Source organism: Grammomys surdaster, unplaced genomic scaffold (genome assembly GCF_004785775.1).
Source record: "Grammomys surdaster isolate TR1022 unplaced genomic scaffold, NIH_TR_1.0 125368, whole genome shotgun sequence".
Classification (NCBI taxonomy): domain Eukaryota; kingdom Metazoa; phylum Chordata; class Mammalia; order Rodentia; family Muridae; genus Grammomys; species Grammomys surdaster.
This window is the reverse complement of record NW_021620240.1, coordinates 356,434-376,263: the sequence shown is the minus strand read 5'-3', so window position 1 is coordinate 376,263 and position 19,830 is coordinate 356,434. Positions and strand designations below refer to the sequence as shown.

The 19,830-nt window shown below is 49.5% G+C and overlaps 1 protein-coding gene across 2 annotated transcripts; it reads right to left on the bottom strand.

The window, feature by feature from the left end:
* Positions 1 to 431: 431 nt before the first annotated feature.
* Pld2 (phospholipase D2) lies at positions 432 to 18,026 on the bottom strand. Of its 2 annotated transcripts, XM_028785940.1 has the most exons (25): positions 17,681 to 18,026; positions 17,338 to 17,447; positions 17,114 to 17,244; positions 16,868 to 17,010; positions 16,388 to 16,493; positions 16,242 to 16,307; positions 15,853 to 15,911; positions 15,642 to 15,734; positions 15,365 to 15,517; positions 14,039 to 14,188; positions 7,293 to 7,376; positions 7,089 to 7,167; positions 5,829 to 5,939; positions 5,512 to 5,682; positions 4,838 to 4,964; positions 4,143 to 4,261; positions 3,938 to 4,051; positions 3,687 to 3,791; positions 3,402 to 3,490; positions 3,215 to 3,328; positions 3,001 to 3,050; positions 2,667 to 2,801; positions 2,337 to 2,490; positions 1,405 to 1,519; positions 432 to 1,191 (listed from the first exon to the last, which is right to left on the bottom strand). In XM_028785940.1, the coding sequence occupies exons 2-25, from the start codon at positions 17,444 to 17,446 to the stop codon at positions 967 to 969; spliced, it is 2,802 nt and encodes a 933-aa protein (XP_028641773.1). In that variant the 5' UTR covers position 17,447; positions 17,681 to 18,026; the 3' UTR covers positions 432 to 966. The 2 variants fall into 2 exon arrangements, with proteins under 2 accessions (XP_028641773.1, XP_028641774.1); XM_028785941.1 differs by lacking the exons at positions 17,114 to 17,244; positions 17,681 to 18,026 and having other exon boundaries at positions 16,868 to 16,926; positions 17,338 to 17,384.
* Between the last annotated feature and the right edge of the window lie 1,804 nt (positions 18,027 to 19,830).

Sequence of the window (19,830 nt, the reverse complement as noted above, 5' to 3'; positions counted from 1 at the left end):
ATATGAAAAGTTATGAACATATGTATCACACACACACAGGTATGCATGCTCTCGTGTACTCACACGGTTGGCCCTGATCTTCAGGAGTTAGGTAAATGAACTTGGAAGCTGCTGAGGAGAAGCACAGAGACAGATGGAGCTGTAGCACAAATCTATATCTGAGCACGTAGGAGGCAGAGACAGGCATATCTCTCTGAGTCGGAGGGTAGCCTGGTCTACAGAGTGAGTTCCAAGACAGCCAGGGCTACACAGAGAAACTCTGTCTTGGAAACCAATCCCCACACACACAAGGAAAGAAAGGAAGGAAGGAGGGAGGAGAGAGAGAAAGAGCGTGTACATGTGCATGAGAGAGACAGAGAGAGAGAAAGAGATTGAGAGAGAGTATAAGCATAGATATGCAGGCAGAGGAAAGAAGTTAGAGGAGGCATGGGCCTTTTCTACACTTTTATTTATGAAATGCTTGGTGAACTGGTACAAAGTTAGTGTCTGTCGGCAGGCTGGCAGAGGCAGTTATGGTGTCTTCCTCACCACCGTTGGTGGAGACTGCAGTCAGAGTGGCTCCAAACTCCCCTCCCTTTGCACCAACGGGCTGGGAGAAGCCCTGGGACATGTGGGAGGTGCAAGGGCAGGAGGAAGAGTGAGATGAAGAAGACCCAGGACAGGAGTCCCTTTTCCTGGAGGAAAAGGTTTGACCTCAGGCCTCCTCGTAGGACTAGGGTTCGATGGCATAGTGGTTTGAACATGGTGGCAGGAAGGCAAACCTCTCTCCTGCTTCCCCAGGCCAGGCCTGGGAATGCTCCCTTTGGCTACTTCTCAAGTAAAGGTCCTCTGTGATTCTCTAGGACTCTTCAGAGATGTCCTCTCCAAGGATCAAAGGGCATTGCCCTCAGAACTCAGGGTTTGGGGCAAGGATCCAGGCACGATGGGGCCCAACGGCTAGCAACTCCCGCTGAGCTGAAGCCTAAGCTATGTCCACACATCTAAAGGTATCATGCCCTCTTTGCTCCCCAGTGGAGGCAACAAGGACTCATCCTCCAGAAACTTGAGGGGGAAGTGAACTAGGTGGCCCTGGATGTGGGCAAGCTCAGACCGAGCCATAGAAGGGCTGACTTTAGCCAAGGATTCCACAGCCACGTACTCCCGGAGAGCCCGCAGGGAACGGGTAGCATTGGACGGCAGGCAGCGGAAGATCTGGGGTGAAAGGGAGGACATGAGGGAAGGAAGGGTTAGGAATATTATGTCCCCTGGACTCTGAGCTGCCTGGGCTGGACTCCTCCTTCCCTGTACCACCTTTCAGTAGCCCGGGCTATGGAATCCTAATAGACAATGCTCCCCAGTCCCTCGCCTCCCTTCCTCACAGGATAACCCATCAATTCCTCAGGCTAAGCCTCCAGCAGCTTCCACCTGCTCATAGATGCTGGCATTGTTCTCAGCTGTTTCTTGCCACATCTGGAAGAAGTCATCACAGACAGGGTCTCGGAGGTCCAGGTCTGGCCGGGTATTTGCCCCAAGAATCACACTATGGAAGAATAGTCCCAATGGGTCAAATGAAGATCCTTAAAGAATCTAAACAGTTGGTACTTCCAAACAAATGTAACAAACAGCCAACCTGATGGAGCTTTGGTTTATCTTTACTTTGATTTTTTTTTTGGTTGTTTATTTTTGGTTTTGTTTTTTAAGACAGTTTCTCTGTGTAAGCCCTGGCTGTCCCAGAACACCTCTGTAGACCAGGCTGGCTTTGAACCAGAAATCTGACTGCCTCTGGCTCCCAAGTACTGGGATTACGTGTGACTGTGTGCACTGATGTTGCTGCCACTGACACCACCACCACCAGCCCTTACTTTGATGTTTTAAAACAATTACTTTAGCTAAGCGTGATAACTTGTACACTGGGAAGCCAGAGGCAGGAGGACCAGAGTTCAAGGTCAGCCTATGCTACATTAGCAACTTCTTGTTTCAAAAAAATAAAACTATAAAACATTTTTTTCTTGTTGCTGGAGAGATGGCTCAGCAGTTAAGAGTACTGACTGTTCTTCCAGAGGTCCTGAGTTCAATTTCCAGCAACCACATGGTGGCTCACAACCATCTATAATGGGATCTGATGCCCCCTTCCGGTGTGTGTGAAGACAGCTACAGTGTACTCATATAAATAAAATAAGTATACATTAATTTTTAAAGGTTTTTTTTTGTGTATGTGTGTGTTCCTAGTTGGCTGATTCCGTAACTGAATTAGTCTGGGAAGAAATCTAATACCTGTTCTAGGAAATCCTCACATATAGCTCAAAAGGCAGCCCCTCCCAGTACCCTCACATCCATCTACACCTCTTGACTCCTACCTGAAACAGTGCTTCCGCAAACTCAAGGCAAATCTGCCTGCCTGGAACTCCACCCCATCCATGAGGGATGGTTCCATTTCTGTGTCCTCAATCAGTATGGCTAGCTCACTGTCCCGCTTCCCCAGCAAGCTCCTGTCGTTGATGTTTGCAGAACCTGGGTTGAAGGGCACACTGTCTGCTTGGGCCAAGGAGGGGGGCGCCCAACACCTCATCACTTTTACCAGAGCACTAGCCTGGGGCGCCTACTGTGAGCTCCAACTCTAACTCTGTATCGCCCACCCTCTGACCTTCCCAGACTCTCTCTGACAGAAGACCAGGAGCAGCACTGACCGATGATGACCGTTCTGTCATCTGCAATGAGCATCTTGCTGTGGATATAGATGAGCTCAGAGATGGGGTGCCCGCCCAGCTCTCCGTGTGTGCGAAGCCCACAGATGGACATGTAGTCCCGCCATGCTGTCCCCACTGTACACAACAGAGATGGGGGAGGAGCAGTGGCATGAGCAGATGGGGCTCCATCCCACCTCTCACTGCCAGCAATGACAAGCCACCTGTAGTCTGAATAGCACACAAGAATGAGAGTTTCCATCCCCAGCTCCCAGTACTCCAGCAACCCAAGCTGCCTCCCTGCCAGGGGTCCAGGGCTTGAGACCCCAGCACTCACTGGCTGCTTTGAGACGATGTAAGATTGAATATTCCCCACGACACAGGGTCCTGAGAGAAAAGAAAAGGTTGAAGGAGACAGAGGCTGGAGGAGGAAGGGAAGAGCTGGGAGAGGCAGACCTGAAGTTCCTGTAGGAAGGGATTAGGACAGGGTGGGAAGGGTGCCGGATGACGGGGCCAGGAAGGGTGAATCTGGCTGGCAGGGAGTGGGTCACCTGTAGGTGAAGTGCAGAATGGCCTGGATGGAGTTACCACCCCCTGTGGAAATGTCCCCCTCAAAGCCAGGGAGCAAAGGCAGAAGCAAGTAGACTCGGAAACACTGCCCCTGTCTGGGAGACAAAAGGAGGTAAGCCAGTGCAGCAAAACAAACCCCACCCCTCCATCTGCCTCCACCCTCCTTACTTGTGCGCCTTCAGGATTCTGTCCACAATCTCATCGCCCACCTTGTTCAGAACTGTACGCCCATCTGAGCAGCTAATGAAGAACTGATTCTGGGCAGGGATCAAGGAGAGACATCAGCATCCTGGCTCTGACCTCTAGCTCCTGTCTAAGACCCTGCATTTGCTTCACATCCAGCCAGGCCTGGATGACTGACCCTACTGTCACCCCACCCACCCACCCATCCCTCACCTGTGACCTCCTTCCCATCCCAGCCCCTTTGTCCTTCCACTGTGGCCTCAGTCAGACCTCAATGTAGAGAAAGTGCTGGCTCTCCCGGATGGTATGTAGGTAGGCATTGAGGATGGAGTTCTCCAAAGTCCCTGCTGACCATCGATCCACAGATCTCAAGACCTATGGGATGGTGAATATGATGTGGTGTTTAAGTCCAGGAGAGGAGGGACAAGGGGGGTTGGGTACAGGGGGAATGCTCTCAGGGACAGCAGGTAGAAGATGGGCTGATGGGAGGGAGGGAGGGGCTGGCTGATCAGGACTGTCACCTGCACAGTGGCACACTGCCCGCCTGGGACTATGAAGGGGAGATGGTTTGCAGTGCTGGTGGACTTGGGCAGCAGGTAGGGGTACACAGGTATCTTGTACCTGGCCTTGGTGGTCTGCCAAGGAATAGCAAGAATCAATAGAAGGTGGTAAGCTGAACCTGGGTCCTCCCTCTCCCCCTCTAGGCCCTTTGGAAGGAGTCAGCACCTTGGTGAAGTTCCAGCGCTGGATGAAGTGCCGGGCAAGGTCTCGGGCAGCTACTCCATGTACAACCACGCCAACATCCCTCCAAGGCATCCTGGGTGTGGTCTCCCTGTCGATGAAATCTGGGAGTCCCGGGAGTCAAGGGAGAAGTTAGGGCTGGTGTTTTGAGGACACTTGTTGCTAGCCTAGTTTCATGTAAACTTGACTCAAGCTAGAGTCATCAGAGAGGAGGGAACTTCAATTGAGAAGATGCCTCCCTAAGATTGGGCAAGCCTGACAGGCATTTATAGTTAGTGATTGATGTGGGAGGGCCCAGTTCATTGTGGGTGGTCCCCCTGGGGTGGCAGTCCTGGGTTCTGTAGGAAAGTAGACTGAGCAGATTCATGTGGAACGAACCAGTAAACAGCATCCCTCCATGACCTCTGCATCAGCTTCTGCTTCCAGGTTCCTGCCCTGGTTGAGTTCCTGTTCTAACTTCCTCCAGTGATGAACAGTGATATGGAAACATAAGCCAAATAAACACTTTCCTCCCCAGTTTGCTTTTAGTCAGGGTGCTTCATCACAGTAATAGTAACCTTAACTAACACAAGGAGGATTCAGAGGAGGAACCTTCCAGAGAGAAGGCTATAGTCTTCCTGACCCATTTAATCCTACCTTCTGTCCCAGTTCCTGGGGACCTTGGGGGAAGAGAACCTCACCTTCAAAAGGCCGGTCCAGCTGCACCCAATCTTTGGTGATGAGGTTGCTGTAGTCCTTTCCCAGCCAGAAGAAGTGGTTATGTGAGAGGTCTGGAGTGGCTGCAGGGTCTGAACCTGGTGTGGGAGTCTGTATGAAGAGTACACCACAGCCAGGCAAGGTGAGGTCATAGGGCCAGGCCCAAGAGAAGACATGTGCACTGCAACAGAGAGTCTGATCCTTCAGCCTCCCTCTTCAACTGCAGTTAGAGTCGTTAGAGTCAGTAAAAATGAAGGAAGACAGGGAATTTTAGATTTTTTTTTTTTTAAGATAAGGGCTCATGGTGTAGCCCAAGCTGGCTATAAACTTGAACTCCTTCCTGCCTGAACTTTCTCAGTGCTGGAATTACAGATGTGGACCACATGACAAGCTGGTTGTAGTATTTTGAAAGGTAAGTCTTGACCAACGTCGTGGCACATGCCTGTAATCTCAGCAATCTGGAAGCTGAGATAGGAGGATGACAAATTTGAGGATAGCTTGAACTATACAGTTAGAGTCTGTCTCAGAAACAACAACCAAAGTAGCTTCTTGGAGCCTCTGAAAGACTGAGAAGCCTAGAGGTTGGCAGTTCTGGGAAAGGTGTACATTTGGAGTACCTGGGTTTGAGAGGAGCACAAGACATCCTTGGGGCAATTACCTGTGAATCTGCAGATTCAGAGGGGTCCCCCAGGTCAGTCAGTCGGTACTGCACATCATCCCAGCGGCCATAGGCAAGGTCCAGCCCGCCCAAGAATGCCACCGCCTGGTCTACCACCAGGAGCTTCTCGTGATGGGCCCACAGTGTTACAAAGTCTGGGTGTCGCATCACCTAGAGTAGGGTAAACGAGTATGTTGGGGAGGGTTTAAGTGAGAGGACAGAGGGGGATAGGACGGAGGATGGGACTTTTAGGAGAAAGAGTTGAAGAGGATGGGAAGCAGCTGTCATATAGGAAAGGACTCAGGCCTGAACATCACCTTTATGTTGGGGTGCAGCAACGTCAGTGTCCTCTTGCTGTACCCACTGTTGATGCCCAAGGCCAATTCCACTTCTTTAAACAGCAGTATGGAAACTCGGACTCCTTCTTCCTGGTAGTGAGTGGGAAAATCAAATCCTAGTGCCTCTCCCCGAGTGGCCCCTATCCAACTCCCACGCTCAGGATTCCTGTATGTCCCTCCACCCTACCTGAGTGCCCTCCTACAAGCATCCGGAATGATGCTCACAGCAACCATGAGCTCGCCCACTCATCTATCCACCTCCCTTTCATAATCTCCCCAGCCATTTGCTTGTCATCTTAACTACTGTCTACCATTCTTCCCTGTCACCTCCACCTTCCCAACTCACAGCCTTCCATCCATCTCCCTGCTTGGTGTCTTTTCCCCTTTGTAACACAGTCTTAGTCCACAGTGGTATAATACTCAGTAGTAGCCAAGGCTAACCTTCACCTCCTAATCTTCCTGTCTCTATCTCCCAAGCGCTGGGACTACAGATGGGAACCACCACAGCCATTCTATCGTCTATCCATTCACCCTCCATCATCCATGGATCCTTCCTCTTATCAAAATTCATAAATACCAGGTGTGGGAACACACACCTTTAATCCCAGCATTCGGGAGGCAGAGGCAGGCGGATCACCATGAGTTCGAGGCTAACCTGGTCTACATATTGAGTTCCAGGCCAGCCACGGCTATTTAGTGAGACTGTGACTTAAAAACAAAAATGCTCCTAAATGCTCCCTGCGTGACTGTGGTACTGGAACTTGTGATGTTGCTTAGCAAAGACACATGAATACCCACACTCCCAGACAGTACAGAAGGGGAAGGGTCTGAGGAGTGGGGGCCTAGTCTAGACTAGTACCCGAAAGGGGAAACCAGGAGGTGATATTTGATAGACACTGAGCCAGAAGGGGTATGTTTCCCAGTCTTGAAGCCTCGGATTCCCAATCTTCTCCTTGGAAGATTCCTGCCTCTTTCAATACTGCCCCTCCACCCCCGAGACACACACACACACACACACACACACACACACACTCACTCTCCAGAGCCAACCACTTCTCTTTTTTTTTTGTTGTTTTTTGTTTTTCGAGACAGGGTTTCTCTGTGTAGCCCTGGCTGTCCTGGAACTCACTCTGTAGACCAGGCTGGCCTCGAACTCAGAAATCCACCTGCCTCTGCCTCCCAAGTGCTGGGATTAAAGGTGTGCGCCACCACCGCCCGGCTGAGCCAACCACTTCTTACCGCTTTCCTCTTGAGCATAATGTCCAGTCTCCAGTCATCTGAATGGGCCGGACGCTTCAGGTAAACCTCAGGACTCAACCTAGAAAGTCAGCAGGGCAATCGGTGAGGAGCAAGCTATGCTGAAGAGAAACACCCCCTCCTCCTTCACACCCCTGCACTGCTCTGCCCGTCCACTTCCCTTCGGGTGGATCTGACCTCACTCACCACCAGTCTGTGATGAAAATCTCCTCTCGAGCTCGCAGGATGGCATCTGCCACAGCAGCAAAGTAACCTGCCCCATTCACAAACCTGGGGGGAGTCCAAGCCAAGGAGGTCAGGGGAGTCAGAAGCCAGAAAGTTCTGGAGAGTGAAGACCGGAGGACAGCCATGGGTCAGAGGTGACAGCAGGGTCAAAGGTCAGGAATGATCAGAGAGGTTAGATCATATCAAATGCATCAGGTGGGATTATTCAGTATGGTGATATGGGGTGCCAGTGTGAGCAAAATAAACATGACAAGACACACAATAAATTAAAGAAACTGACCACAGATTGGGAGGACTAATACATCATATATAAAAAAGCTCGAGAAAACAGGAAGAAAAAGCAAATACAAAGAAAAATGCAGAAGCCAGCTGACTAATGAGCAGCCTCAGACCTGACAGCTCAGAGCAGATATTAAGATGGGCAGTCACAGGGTAAGATGTTCAGTTCACTAGTTAACAAGAAATTAGAGCAGGGTGTGGGACACAGGCTTGTAATCCCAGGCTGGGACCAGAGGATTACTAAGAGTTTGAAATAAACTTGGGCTACATAGTGAGACTATCTCAAAAATACCAAAAAAGGCTGGGCATGGTAGCACATACCTCTAATTCCAGCATTTGGAAGGCAGAGGCAGAGGCAGATGGATCTGTGTGAGTTCAAGGCCTGCCTGGTCTATACAGTGATTTCTAGGCTGGCCAGGGATATATAGTGAGACCTTGTCACAAGCACAATATACAATCAATATACAATACCAAAAAATTAAAATTAAATAAGTTTTTGTTTGGTTGGGTTTTGGTATGTTTCAGACAAAGTCTCCCTATGCATCCCTGCTGTCCTGCTGCTCTGGAACACACTACGTAGACCAGGCTAGCCTCTGATTCACAGAACTCAGATTCCCTCTGTCTTTCAAGTGCATGTATAACCATGCCTGGCTTAAAATTAAACAACTTTCTGAGCAGTGGTGGTGCAGGCCTTTAATCCATGTACTAGGGAGACAAAGGCAAGTGGATCTCTGTAAATTTGAGGCCACCAGCCTGGTCTACAGAGCTAGTTCCAAGACAGCAAAGGCTACACAAAGAAACCCTGTCTCAAAAAGCAAACCAAAAAAAAAAAAAAAACAAAACCAGCAAGAAATAAAGAACTTTTTAAAAGGAATCAGTACCTTCTGCCAGGCTTGGTGCCTTGTATCTCAGCACTCAGCAGGTGAAGGCAGGAAGATTGTTGTGAACTTGAGGCTAGCCTAAACTATACAATGAGACCATGTCTCAACGAAAGAAACAACCCAGAAACTGGGAAACTAGAAAGAAAAACCATCTGTTAACACAGTGTCAGCATAAAAAGAAGTGGGCATTCTCACAGACCACAGGAACTGGTTACTGACTTTTTCCTGGTGTTTTAAGACAGGGTCTCACTGTAGAGTCCAGGCTGGCCTTGAAGTTTTGAGCCTACTCCCTTGGCCTCTGAGTGCTGGGATTACAGGCTTGAAACCACCATGCCCAGTTGATTATACTGACTTAAGTTGATAGTATCTATCAAAATGTTAAAAAGTACATACTGTTTTTGGTTTGTTTTCTGAACTGTTGGGAATCAAACTCAGGACAGTGGACACTCCTGTAGAGCCACATCCAGCCCCACATAAACCTCCATTTATTTTCAATGTTTACTCTTTAATATCATTAAATATATACAGTGATTTTTTTTGACATTATGTCACTATGCAGCTTGCTAATCTGAAACCCTCTATACACCAGGCTGGACTTGAACTCACAGACATACACCTGCGTCTGACTCCCAAATGCTGGGATTAAAGGTGTATGACACCACACCTGACCTATATTTTATTTTTTTAATTTTTTAATTTTTTTGGTTTTTCGAGACAGGGTTTCTCTGTGTAGTCCTGGCTGTCCTGGAACTCACGCTATAGACCAGGCTGGCCTCGAACTCAGAAATCCGCCTGCCTCTGCCTCCTGACCTATATTTTAAAAACATTTTTTATTACATTAATTTATTTTTGGAAGGAGGTACATGTTTCACAGCACGTCTGTGGAGGCCGGGGACAGTTTCAGAGAGTCAGTCGTCTTACACTGTGTGGATCACAGGGATTGAACTCAGGTCGTCAAGCTTGGCAAAGCTCCTTTACCTGGTGAGCCATTTCACCAGGCAGTAATTGAATTTCTAGGAATACATAGTCTAAATATTTAGGCAAAGATTATGTTTATGGGGGACATTATCTTTAAGATAGGGGAAAAAAAACCCTAAATGTTAAATCTTTAAACAGAAGGAAAAAAAGCACAAAAGAGTTGACTATCCCATTTATGTTAAAGTGAAAAGTAATACATGCACATGCGAATGAAAACACATAGATGATGAGAGAGGACACACTGTTGCCAAGGTTACCTCTACAAAGAGAAAGGCAACCCATTGGAGAGGGCTACACAAGTACAGCATGAGATAAAGAGTGGCAATTTCAATTGTTTGGCGTATCTGGTTATTTTAAGATAGAGTCTTGCCCTGGCTGGCCTACTACAGTTCAGGCTGTCCTCAAATTTGTATCAATCCTCCTGTCTGTCTCTCAAGTGCTGAGATTACAGTATCCACCACATGCATACAGTGATTTTTTTAATTTAACTTGTTACTGTTCTCCCCTTCCTCCCTTCCGCTGCAGAATGCTGGGGATCAAGAGCAGGGTCTCCCTGGTGATAGGCAAATTCCCTCTCACTGAGCTCCACCCTTTCATTTGACTTCTCAGTCTAGGAGGGGGATAAAGAGCAGTCTTGACTCCCACTGCTTGCATGCAAATCTCAGTTCCACTGTTCACAGCTGCAGGACCCTGGGTAAGTTACCCAGCATTGTCTTGCCTCTGTTCTTTCGTGTGTAAAGCCAGAGATAACAACTATACTTACCTAGTAGAGTTCAGAGTATCCAATATGTGAAACACGTTCATTCTCGGCACAGAGTAAGCTCTTCATGAATAGTGGCTATTATTAATGTATTAAGAATAAATAAATCGCTCTCTCTTACTCTCTTACTCTCTTGCCTCTAGCTTCTCCTCGCCCTTCCTCCCTTCCCTTCCCCTTCTCTCCACGTGGTCATGGCCGGCCTCCTCTTCTCTCCTCTCTCTCTCCTCTTTCTCCACCATCTTCTCCCATTTCTCTCCCTACCTTTGCCCTCTGCCCTGAATAAACCTCCTCCCCTTTGGAAAAAAAAAAAAAAGAATAAATAAATCAGGTCTGGAGAGATGGCTCAGCAGTTAGGAGCACTGGTTGCTCTTCCAGAGGCCCTGAGTTCAGTTCCTAGCAACTATATGGTGGCTTACAACCATCTATAATGGGATCCCATCCCTTCTTCTGTCTGATCCCCTCTTCTATCATGAAGACATACATGCAAGTAGATTATTCATGTGCATAAAATGAATAAATCGCAGCCATATGTGGCAGCTTGCATCTGTAATCCCAGTACTCAGGAAGCTGAAGCAGGATTGGCAAGTTCCAGGCCATTTGGGAATCATATAGTCAGACCCGGTCTTAAATGAATAAGGCTAGGTCTAGTGGTGCACATCTAAAATCCCCCATTCATGAGGCAGAATCGGGAGCATCACCGCCAGTTCAAGCCCAGCCTCATCTACACTTTGACTTCCATTCCCACTAAGACCACACGCCAGTGAGAGTCTGCCTATCCCTCACACATAAAGAAATAAACAGCCAGATTTGGTGGCACAAGCCTGCAATCAAAGTTCTTGGTGGGTAGAAACAGGGGGGTCAGAAGGTCAAGGTCATTACTGACTATACAGTATTCCTGGACTACATGAGACTCTGTCTCAGAAAACCATGAATGAACGGATAATAAATAGGCAGGCCTCCTGGTACAAGTATCACTTCTGTTACAAAAGGAACGAAGGCAGGAAGAGGCAAATGTTTGAGGCCAGCCTCAACTACATGAAACACTATATTTAAAAGGAACAAAGAAAAAAGTTTAATAAAAACCAGGAGGGTTGGAGAGATGACTTGGTCAGTAAAATGCTTCCTTCATAAGTCTGAAGAGCTGAATTCAGATCCCCAGTACCCACATAAAAAGCCAGTGTGGCCAGGCACATACCCTTAATCCTATCACTCTGGAGGCAAAACCAGAAGGATCTTTGTGAGTTCCAGACCAGCTGGTCTACAGAGTGAGTTCCAAGCTAGTCAGGGCTACAAAGACAGTCTTGAAAAACAAACAAACAAATGAATGAACAAAATGGGGCCAGTAAAATGGGACCAGTGCATGTCTATTGTCCCAGCACTGAAGAGGAAGACAGAGGCAGATCCCTGGAGTTTGCTTGTCAGCCACTACTGTTAAATTAGTAAACTCTAGGTTCAGTGAGACCCTAGTTCCAAAAAATGAGGTGAATTGGAACCAGAGAGGTATCTCAGGAGTTAAGAGTATTCACTACTCTTGCAGAAGACCCTGGTTTGTTTCCCAGGACCCACACCACACAGCAGCTCACAACCATCTGTAACTCTAGTTCCAAGGGATCTGACACCTCTCTTTCTGAAACACTAAAGATAGTGTTTCATTGGGCGCCAAGCATATACATGGCGTGCATACATGCATACAGAAAAAACATTCACACACATAAAAAAAATAAACCAATAGATAAATAAGTAAATCTATGGTGAAGAGTAACTAAGGAAAATCTCAGTTGTCCTCTGGCTTTCCAGTGCATGGATACACATATGCATGCACCCACATGTGTGCGTGCACACGCGCGCGCACACACACATACACACCACACACAAACACACACAAAATAAAACAATAAAAAGGTCAATGAGTGCTGGGCCCAAGGACTTAAGGAGCTTGTTGTGAAAACACCACAATCTGAGATCAGATTCTCAGCACTGAAATAAAAAAGCCCGGCAGAGCAGTGCATTCTATAAATCCAGTGCTGTGGCAGCGGGTAGAAGACAGGCAGATCCTAGGGGCTCGCTGCCTAGCCAGTATAGCCAAGTTGGTAAGTGCCAGGGTCCAAGAGACACTGTCACAAAAATTAAAATGGAGGTGCTGGAGAGATGGCACAAGAGCACTTGTTCGGGCTGGAGAGGTGGCTCAGCAGTTAAGAGCACTGACTGCTCTTCCAGAGGACCTGAGTTCAATTCCCAGCAACCACATGGTGGCTTACAACTATCTGTAATGGGATCTGACACCCTCTTCTGGAGTGTCTGAAGACAGCTATAATTGTGCTCATATACATAAATAAATCTTTAACAACAACCATAAAAAAAGAGCACTTGTTCTTGCAGAAGACCCAAATTCAATGCTCAGTCCCCATATGGTGGCTCACAGATAACCTTAACTCCAGTTCCAGGGGATCCAATGCCTTTTCTCTGGCCTCCAGGGTACTGTGGGCCTGTGGTGCAGAGGTATACATAGACACAAAAAACCCACATAACATATTTTTTTTTAAAGGAAAATGATAGAGGAAGAGACCAAAGGTCAATCTCTGGCGTGTGCACAGGAGTACAAGCATACAGTCTCTCTCTCTCCCTCTCTCTCTCTCTCTGTCTCTGTCTCTGTCTCTGTCTCTCTCTCTCTCTCTCTCTCTCTCTCTCTGTCTCTCTCTCTCTCTTTGTCTGTGTCTGTCTCTGTCTCTCTCTCTCACGCATGAACACACACACATGCACGCACGCACACATACACACATGCGCACACATACACACACATACACAAGCTTTAGGTAGAATTCTTGCCTAACATATATGGCACCCTACTTTTAACCCCCAATACTGCTTAAAAAAAAACCAAAAAACAAACAAACAAACAAACAAAAAACCAAGGGGCCGGGCGGTGGTGGTGCACGCCTTTAATCCCAGCACTTGGGAGGCAGAGGCAGGCGGATTTCTGAGTTCGAGGCCAGCCTGGTCTACAGAGTGAGTTCCAGGACAGCCAGGGCTATACAGAGAAACCCTGTCTCAAAAAACCAAAACCAAAAACAACCAAAAAAAAAATAACACTTATCTCTCATAGAAAACTTCATTCATGTCCACTGTTGCTTCTGAAAAGGTTCAACCTCCCGGATTAGCATGGTGGACTCAGCAAGACACGCCCCCTTCTCTGACTGCTCCTCCCCACTCCAACAGTAACCAGTCTCCTCCAACACCCATGCTTCTGTGCCCTCTGCCTGGAGGATGCCTCTCCATTTTCGTTATCCTTCTAAAGGAACCTCAGGGCTGCGCCTTCTGGAAGCGTGCCGTGACACGCTCCCTGGGACAGGTGCCCCCTCTGTGCACCCCTCCCTATAGACACCACCACCAGGGTGTCGAGTTCACATTGTTCTATAATTAGATCATCTCCCTCTCTAAACCAGAGAAGCCTGTGTCTTATTGCTCTACCGGATGGAGCACATAGTTGGTGCTTAAGATTCAAATGCATATTAAATATTAAACGACAGACAAATCAGAACGATTCGGGGAGCTCCTCAGCAGAGGCTCCCTGTGGGTGAAATGCTCATAAGAATCAGGGATGTAAGAGGACAGAGGAGATGTCCGAGTTAGGAGATGAGGAAAGGGCAGACAAATCAATGTGGTTAGAGAGGTTATAGGGTCAGAGAGATGAGAGACATAGACGTAAGGTCGTGAGGTCAGAGGAGATAAAAGTGAGGATCGGGAACTCAGAGAATAGCCAGAGGGGCAAGAAAGCCACAGAGAAGCTCAGAGGGACACCAAGGTCTCACCACCGGGCCAGGGTGCCAGGCCGGGGTGGGGCATAGCTGTCATGCTGATGTAGCTGTAGAAAGTCTCTGCCCGGACCCTGTGCCAGCTCCGTGATCTCCTGGCCCCACCACCGTGCCTGCCGGTAGCTGCTGCATTTGAGAATCAGTGACCTGGACAGAAACAGAAAGTTTCACCACTAATCCCTGTCCTTCACACCTACAGTCTTGCCCAGAGACCTCCCCCTTTGCCCCTTTGGCTACTACCTTTGCTTACTTCCTCCATTAGCTTCTAAGCTAGAATCCACAGACGTGGTGAATGTATCTGCTTTATTCCTAGTTGGGTTCCCAGTGACCAATACTGTATTAGGAACTCGTTATTGTTGAATGAACAAATAGAGTTTACTTTCCTTCATTTCTCTCTTTCTCTCTCCCTTCCTCCTTCCATCTCTTCCTTCTTCCCTCTCCCACCCGACCTGTACAGCCTCTCTGTACACAGCCCTGGCTGTGCTGGAACTCGCTCTGTGGGCCAGGCTGGCCTTGAACTCACAGTGATGCGCCTGCCTCTGCCTCCTGAGCACTGGGATTAAAGATGTGCAGCACTATCATCCAGCCTCGAAGATGGAGTTTCACTGTCGAGGTCAAGCTCTACAGAACCAGTCCTCCTAGCCCAGCCTCCCAAAGGGCTGGGATTACAGGCGTGCACGGCCATGCTCTGCTTCTTTCCTTTTCTTTAAGCTTTATTTTTAGTGTGTGTGTGTGTGTGTGTGCATTTGCACGTGGACCAGTGTGAGTAAAGATGTCCACAGAATCCAGAAGAGGGCATCACAGCCAGGCAGTGGTAGCGCACGCCTTTAATCCCAGCACTTGGGAGGCAGAGGCAGGTGGATTTCTGAGTTCGAGGCCAGCCTGGTCTACAGAGTGAGTTCCAGGACAGCCAGAGCTACACAGAGAAACCCTATCTTAAAAAACCAAAATAAAAAAAAAGAAGAAGAAGAAGAGGGCATCAGCCTTCCTGGAGCTAGGGTTACAGGTGGGTATAAGCCACCCTATATGCGTGCAGGGAACAGAACTCAGGGCTTCTGTAAGAATGCTGCTCACTCTTCTCTCCAGCATACACCCTCCTTTTTTAAAACTGAGAGAGTACCCCGCCCCATTTATTCCAAGCGCCTATGCTATAAGGTTTTACTCTAGAACTTTCCTGAACATATGGACAGATTCATTCCTTTACTCAAAGCTCTGGCTGGGCCAGGGCACAGAGGGTTGAAGAACCTCCCTCTTCCCCCATGGTTTCTCCTGCTCAACTCCTCTCAGGGCCACAGGCTACCCTCAGGACCAGGGAGGTCTTACCTGTGGGAGGTGTCGATCCTCACTCCATACCGAGTCTCTGTGCTCCTTTTCCCCACCTGGACCTCAAAACCAGGGTCAAAAAGCTGAACGAATGAGATGGTGCCGGTCTCCGGGCGCATGTACAGCAGAAAGGAGTCCTTCACCACCAGCCACCTGGAGTGGAGGTCCTCCGGGTACATCCAGGTCCTCCAGGTCCCCCTCTTCCTGCCACTGACCCCTGCTCAGCTCCTTCCTCTTCCTGCCCACTGACCCCTGCTCAGCTCCAGCCCTCACTCACCTCTTGGACCATCGATAACAAACTTGGTCTCGGCCACAGCAAGTGAAGCCAGGAACTCGATGCCCACCTGAGCGCTTCCGGATCACCCCTTCCCTACAGGGACAACCAGGATAGTTGGGGACACTAGGCACAATGTACCAGGCTTTGCTTTCAAGCAGGAAGATGGGGACTGATGCCTGCTGAAAGCTGGGTGAGGGGTTCCCACACTCACAGTCCTTTGGAGCCAAGGTCTGGGATAAAGGAAAGTTGACTGACTTCCAGAAATTCTGTCTGCAAAGGAAGAAACAAGCTTAGGGGGAGACTTGGCTTTCAGCCTCTCCCGCCCTACTAACTCTGCCCCTTTGTTCCCTGGGGACCTGATTATCCTCATCTATTTCAAAAAACACAAGCGTCCTAGGGCATGGCGGCACACATTTAATACTGGCACTTAGGAGAAGAGACAGGTGGATCTCTGTCAGTTCAAGGCTAGCCTGGTCTACACAATAAGTTCAAGGCCAGCAGGGGTTTTACAGTAAGACCCTGTACTGTTATTAATAAGAAAAAAAAAAAAAAAAAGGAGGGTGAGAGAAGAAGGGTACACCCAGGCACCTAGGACCTTACCATAGCGTGGTAATTGCGATAGAAAGACATGGTTAGGAGGCGGTTGAGGTAATTTTCCAGGTATTTCTGGGGAGAGATGGGAAAGAAACAGCTGTAGCCAGAACCTTCTGCATACTGCACACCTTGCTACAGGACCTGCTACATACCTGCTTGCTGGCTGTGTGTCTGGTGGAGCCCTCAGAACCTCCGCGGGGTAGGGAGGGAATATCCTCATTGGCTGCCTCTCGAGCTGGAGAATGAGCTGCGGCAAAGCTATAGAGGAGATGAGATAAGGCTCAGGAAAGAGCTGGCAGGTCATACGCCTAAACACTGGAGACAGGGCCTTGAAGGGAGAAAGGCTGGCAGAAAAAAAGGGTCTCGATCCTGGGAACGGAGACAACTGGGAGGAGGGGGTTGCTAAGGACATTCTGGGCATCCAGCCTGGCTGAAATATTGGCGCAGTACTATGGAGAAGGAAAACCAAGCAGGGAAAGTTTCCTGGGAACCAGGGACAAGGGAGGGGGCACAGCACAGAGCTGGGAAAGGAAAACGCCTAGGGGATAGGAGACAGGCAGACAGGAGTGAGGCTGCCACGGGATGAGAAAGAAGTATCTGCCTTTCACAGGAAGTAATCTAGTTCCACTCACCGAGCCAGAGGAAGCAGACTCATCAAGACTTTGTGTCTCTGGAGGTCCCGATGCAGTTCCTGAAAGTGTCGGAATTTCTTCTTGGTTGTCCAGGTAAAGTCACCATGTGTCAAGCGAACAGAATATAGAGTACAGGTTCCCACCTGAGAGTATGAAAATCTGAAGTATGTCTTCTGGCCCAGCCCAGCCCTCCACCTGGGCCAGGACTCCCTCTCCCACCTTCCCTGGTATCAGCTGGTGGCTGACCTTGGACCCACTGGTGTATCTTTCGGTGCCCACCACCTGGGCTATAACCGGGACCCCAGGGGCAAACACCAAGGGGTGCGCTTTCAGAGGCTTAAGGTCATAGACAGCCAGAAAGGGATGCATTCGGTCAGCTGGGAGGGGGAAAAAAAAGACCAAGAGTGTAAAGATCTCCGGAGGCCTCAGATCCCAGTCCTCCCCTCTCTGGGAGCCATCTCCCTGTGTACCTGGATCCTCTCCTTCCTTCAGTGTGTCAACTTCATCTGGCTCCATGTGCAACTGGCTGGAGTTCAGATAGTCCCCATAGGGAAAGAGGTTCTTCTGGGTTACAGTCATCCTAGGAATATGAGGAAGCCTCAGGAAGGGACTCGCCCTACAGAAACACCCCTTCCCCATCCTAACGCCCCGGGGTCTGTCCTCTCTCGTCTTACTCAGTGACTCCCAACTTCTAGGGTTGCAGACCGACGCCCCTCTAACACCCACCCTTGCAACCTCCATTCCCTCCCTCAGCCTTCAACCAGAGCCTCTCAGCCCCGCCTCTCATTCCATATCCAGGATCCAAAAAAGCACCTAGCCAAGGTGGGATAGCCTCGAACTGGGGCGAGGTTAAGTCCAAGGGAGGAGCCCGGGTGACAGCGGGACTCGCAGTCAGGCCAGACTGGCTGGAAGCAAGGGTCCCGGCGGGAATGAGGAAGTTACGCGCTCCCCGCCCAGGAGAGAAATCCTGAAATCTGGACGAGCGGCTGAGTCAGAAGGCCCGAGCAGCTCCAGCCCGACAGCGTCCCCTCCCGGTTCCCGGGGCTCCGGACCTCAGCCGCGCCAGGTCCCGGGCCCCGCAGCCTGGATGCGGGCCCCGGCGCCCGCGCGAGTTCTTAAGCACAGGGAGCAGAACTCAGCCAAGAGCCTACACCCCAGAAGGCCGGGGCGGGGCCGGGGTTCAGAGCCTGCCCTCGGGGGCGGGAAGGCCCCCAGGCTCACCTCCACCGCTGTCGCGTCAGCTGGGTCCCGCCCCTGCCGTCCTCTGCCCGCCCTGCGCTAGAGACGCCCCGGCCCGGGCCGCCCACTCCCGGGGCCGCCCACTCCCCAGGGTTGTCCTCTTCCTCCGGCTGCCCGCGGGGCACCTGGCTGGCAAGGTCCAGCACCCTGCAGTGTGCGATCCCCGCAGCACACATTCCTCTAGTGCGCGCGCGCGGCCATTGGGTAGTCTGGTCCCCAGCGATGCCTAGATCGAGGGCGGGACCGGCCTCGGTTGGGAGGACCTGCTGATGCCCTCTTGGTGGGCCCGGTACAGACAGCTTTTGTTGATGGGAGGTAATAAGAGCATAAAAAGGAGCATAAAAAGCCAAGTGACTGCAAGTTCATTGCTGTATGAGAAATCACATTCTTCATTTATGAAACGTTTATTTCGCAGGAGCTAAATACCAGACACTGAGCAACAATAATAGACCAGTCTTGGAACCTGGATCCTAATCGCCTGTAAGTTTCAGTCTGGAAAAAACCTTTTTTTTCATTTCCTAAAGGTTGTCCTTTTTTTCTTCCAAATTTCTGCTGAATCAACATTTGAATTGTTTTAGTTTTTGTCCACTGGAAACGAACCTCCAATAAACATTTATATACCAGTCATTTTTGTGGACTTAATAGTCTCTTCTGTAAACAACTAGAGTGGAACTACTGGGTCATATAAGTTTATGTTTAACTTACAGAATGCTATCGAGACCTGGGCTTGGCAGTTTGTAGCTCAGCAGCACAGAGAATTGGCAAGAGTATTGTGTAGCTTGGGGATTGAGGTCGGCTGAGGCTACGCAGCAAAACACTGCCAAAAAAACAAGACCCGGGGCTGGAGAGATGGCTCTGCGCACATGAGCACTCGCTGAGGACCTGAGCCCGATTCCCAGCACCCACAGAGCTGCTCACAATACAGTGACTCCAGTGCCAGGGAAGCTGATGCCCTCTTCTTGCCTCCGTGGGCACTGCACACACAAAACATTCATACACACAAAATGAAAATAAAGAAAAGATTAAAAACAAAAAACTTTCCGAAGCGGCTCTTCTTTTTTTACATGTCTAACCGGTCAGTGTACGGCACTTCTATTGCAGCTACTCCAAAGCACGGTGCACATTCAATCCCATGGTTCCTTACTGCTATCCGTCAGAGTGGCGGGAAAGCTGTAACACTGGAATCTTAATTGTACATCTCTGAGAATTAATGATGTTAACTGTATTTCATACTGTCTTAATTAGGGTTTTACTGCTGTAAACACACACCATGACCAAGCCAACTCTATTTTTTTTAATTGGATTATTTTCTTTATTTAAATTTCAAATGTTATCCCCTTTCCAGGTCTCCCCTCCAGAAACCCCGTATCCCATCCCCCCCTCTCCTATGCGGGTGCTCTCCCACCTACCCACCCACTCCCACCTACCCGCCCTGGCATTCCCCTACACTGGGACATAGAACCCCCACAGGAACAAAGGCCGCTCCTCCCACTCGGCTGGAGCCATGGGTCCCTCCATGTGTACTCTTTGAGTGGTGGTCCAGTCCCTGGGAGCTGGGGGCGGGGGGGGGGGTGAGGCCGGTTGACACCGTTGCTCCCCCTATAGGGCTGCAAACCCCCTCAGCTCCTTCAGTCCCTTCTCCAACTCCTCCATCTGGGAGGCTGTGCTCAGTCCAATGGTTAGCTGCGAGCACCCGCCTCTTTGTCAGGTCTGGCAGAACCTCT